Source organism: Orycteropus afer, unplaced genomic scaffold (assembly GCF_000298275.1).
Source record: "Orycteropus afer afer isolate SDZICR_OR568_19922 unplaced genomic scaffold, OryAfe1.0 scaffold00018, whole genome shotgun sequence".
Taxonomy (NCBI): Eukaryota; Metazoa; Chordata; class Mammalia; order Tubulidentata; family Orycteropodidae; genus Orycteropus; species Orycteropus afer.
Window position 1 is genome coordinate 20376231 of NW_006921605.1, and position 3242 is coordinate 20379472.

General features: G+C 39.5%; 1 protein-coding gene across 1 annotated transcript in view; it reads right to left on the minus strand.

Moving 5' to 3' along the window:
• EFCAB3 (EF-hand calcium binding domain 3) overlaps positions 1 to 3242 on the minus strand; it is a 31839-nt gene that overhangs the window by 17228 nt on the left and 11369 nt on the right. Inside the window, exons 4-5 of the mRNA XM_007959752.1 lie at positions 2795 to 2866; positions 1375 to 1495 (exon numbers count right to left, since the gene is read on the minus strand). Coding sequence (XP_007957943.1) covers positions 1375 to 1495; positions 2795 to 2866 — 193 coding nt within the window. The remainder of the gene's footprint in view (positions 1 to 1374; positions 1496 to 2794; positions 2867 to 3242) is intronic.

The window sequence follows — 3242 nt, forward strand, 5'->3', positions numbered from 1 at the left end:
CAGCAATTACAATAATAGGCTGTGCAACCCTTTTGTTAATTAATGTGATATTTCCACCACTGTTAACCTCCCTTTCCTCCTCTCTTGCACTCCTGATAAGTACTAATAAACTTTGTTCTCTATACATTTGTATTTTCTTTTTTATATAAGTGAGGTTATATGTCTGTCCTTTTGTGATTGACTCATTTCATTCAATATATCTTCCTGCTCTTTCGATAGCATGTACAAACACTTCATTCCTCCTACTGGCTGAGTAGTATTCCATTGTATGTATGTACCACATTCTGTTTACTCATTCATCTGCTGATGGGCATTTTGGTTGTTTCCTCTTTTTGGCTATTGTGAATAGTGGTGCAATGAACATTGATGTACAAGTCTCTGAGTTTCTGTTTTCAAGTCTTTTGGGTATATACCTAGGGGTGGCATTGCCAGGTCATATGGAAGTTCTGAGGAGCCCTGGTGGCACCATGGTTAAAGTGCTCAGATGTCAACCAAAAAGTTGGTGGTTTGAACCCATTGGCCGCTCCATGGAAGAAAGAATTGGCAGTCTGCTTCCGTGAAGATTTACAGCCTTGGAAAGCCTATGGGGCAGTTCTACTCCGTGAGTTGGAATCAACTTGATGGCAATAGGTTTATGGTATATCTATTTTTAATTTTTTGAAGAAAAGATATTTTAATGTTGTTGGTATTCTGTATTTTTAAGTGTCTTTAAGTGTGATTCCAGGATTTTTGAAAGAATATGAGTTGAAAAGACTAAAAATAGCAATATTTATTTAATTTATATAATACAATGATAAAAGTAGATGTATTTTTATATGTTTGAGGAAATTTACCTTTAATGATATTTTCTGGAATAAATACATTTTGGTGTGAGAATATGTCCCTGTCTCCTGCTGTCAGGTCTAATTCAGGCTCTGCTCCAGTCTAAGGGCTATCTTGAGAGGTCTGAGCTTGCTATATACCTCATCTCAGAGTCAGGTAATCTACTGAGAGTCCCCGCACTTCCAGCATGTGTGAGAGTATCTTCTGTTCCAAAGTGGATTTCCAAACCCACATGATATTATGCCTGGAAAAGTCCCATTCCTCTGGGATTCTCTAGCCTGGAGTAGGAAAGCTGAACTTCCCTGGTCGTCTTAGGCCCTCACTGTTGCCCTGAGATGAACTGAGGTCAATCCTACAATTTCAGAGCTGGGTAGCACTGTGGGGATGAAGGAATAAGGTCTCATATGGCAGCACGGGAGCGTTTGCTCAGATACCTTCTCTGCTTTGGCCCAGATCCTGTTGAGTAGGATGTTGGTGACAGGTGACTGCCTTGTTAACACCTCATGAGTGCACCTGACAAGACCATTTTTGTCCCTTTCCTTTGCCTCTTACCTTACTATTTCCATTATAGCTTTTTTGGGTAGGGCTGAGGTCTCTACAAGCTTTGACAAGATTTCAAACAACAGGATCCCCGGGTTGCCAGCTACATCTACATAGGTCTCCTTTTCTGGAACTATAGAGGAGAAAGATTTCAAAATGCCTTCTAAATAATCCATTTATCAAAAAAAAAAAAAAAAGTAGTACGCTGTCTTTTTATTGAGTGTTTATGATATTAATACCAAGCCAGGGACTAAAGAATTCTAACAAAACTTTCAGACTGCTCTACTTGATAGATTATTTTTATTTATGGAACAGACAAAACAGTCATGGAATATAAAAAATACTTTTAGCTCAGTGACTTCCAAATAAATACCATAATACTGTTAACAGGAACATGCATTATGTGTGAAGGACTATTGTCCTACTCTTCTAGGGAAAGGTCATGTTGATAAACCCATCTTGGGTTTGTAGGCAAACCCCCTTCGCTATAGAGGTCCTCGTGAACAGGAGCTTCTCTTTACCCAAAGCAGAGTTCATAGAGCAGGAATGATATGGTTTCAAAACCCTATATAGTATTTGGAATTTAGAATGTTATTTCTTCTAGAAAACATGATACGAATAGTGGTTAGATTTTTCAAGGCAGCCTACCATTGTAGAGTTAATGATACATAAGCAAATCATTATAAAGCTGAGAACAGTATCTCAAGTACACATAAGCATCATGTATAATCATGTGTGAGAACATACTCTTTAACCTCCAGTAGGCTCTCTAGCCCTGGCACTAAGGGGAGAGGCTTCATCAGGGTGGAAAAGGTATTTTTCAGGACCAATGGATCATCTACATCCTAAATCTGCATGAGAGAGAGCATTTTTCCTTTTCCTTTTTTTTTTTTTTTTGTAAAAGGAATACTTCCCAAAGTAACACATGCACTTAGTAAAGAATTCAAATGCTATAAAAGGAGACCAAATTTTTCTAGGCCAGTCACTCCCTTAGTGTTCTCACTGAAAACCAAAGAGCTGAATGACTTTACACAACTCTACCACCTTATTGATATGTTGTTGTTGTTATGTGCCATTGAGTCGTCTCTGACTCATAGCGACCCCTCCTTGGGTTTCTGAGGTGGTATCTCCACCGAAGTAGATTGTCCAGTCTTCCTTCTGAGGAGTGGCTGGTGGGTTTGAACCGCCAACCTTCTAGTTAGCAGTCAAGTGCCTCAGGCACTACGCCACTAGAGCTTCCTTTATTGATGTATTTAAGTTAAAATTCTAAAACTGGCTGTACAGATTTACTTAGCAAATAGTTTTTTGCAGAGGCAGTATAGAAGTAAACCTTCATGATCTGTCTCCTCACTGGAAGCCTGCATTAATAACGCTTACTGTGCACTGAATGGAACTATCCAACTGCCATCTGTTCAGTAACATCTCTACTCACCCACAGCCCTGAGGAAGCGATTCTTATCTGTTAGCACCTTTATAAAATCTGAGAAGTTCACCTTCCCATCTCCTGCAACAGAAATCGAAGGCTCAGAACAAAGATCAGATACATTTTAAGGAAAAAAATAATACTTTAAATATAAAAATTAAGACCCCTTAGGCCATTTAATACTTAAACTCAGAGCCCGTTAGGGCTAAAGGTATGCTCATAGAAGCACTGGTTTTCTTGAAGTGATCTTAGCTCCATTGCATCAGTCCCCCATAGCCAGCAGAAGTCAGGGTGTGGTGTAAACACCAAGTCAAGCATTCTCAGCCACTGCTGTCCTGTCCACCCCTCCTTTATTGGAGACTTGCCAGATTTGCAAGGAAACCACCCTTGCTTTCCCACTTGATACTACCCCATCATTCCTATTGTAACCTACCCAGGTTGAATGCTATATGTGCTA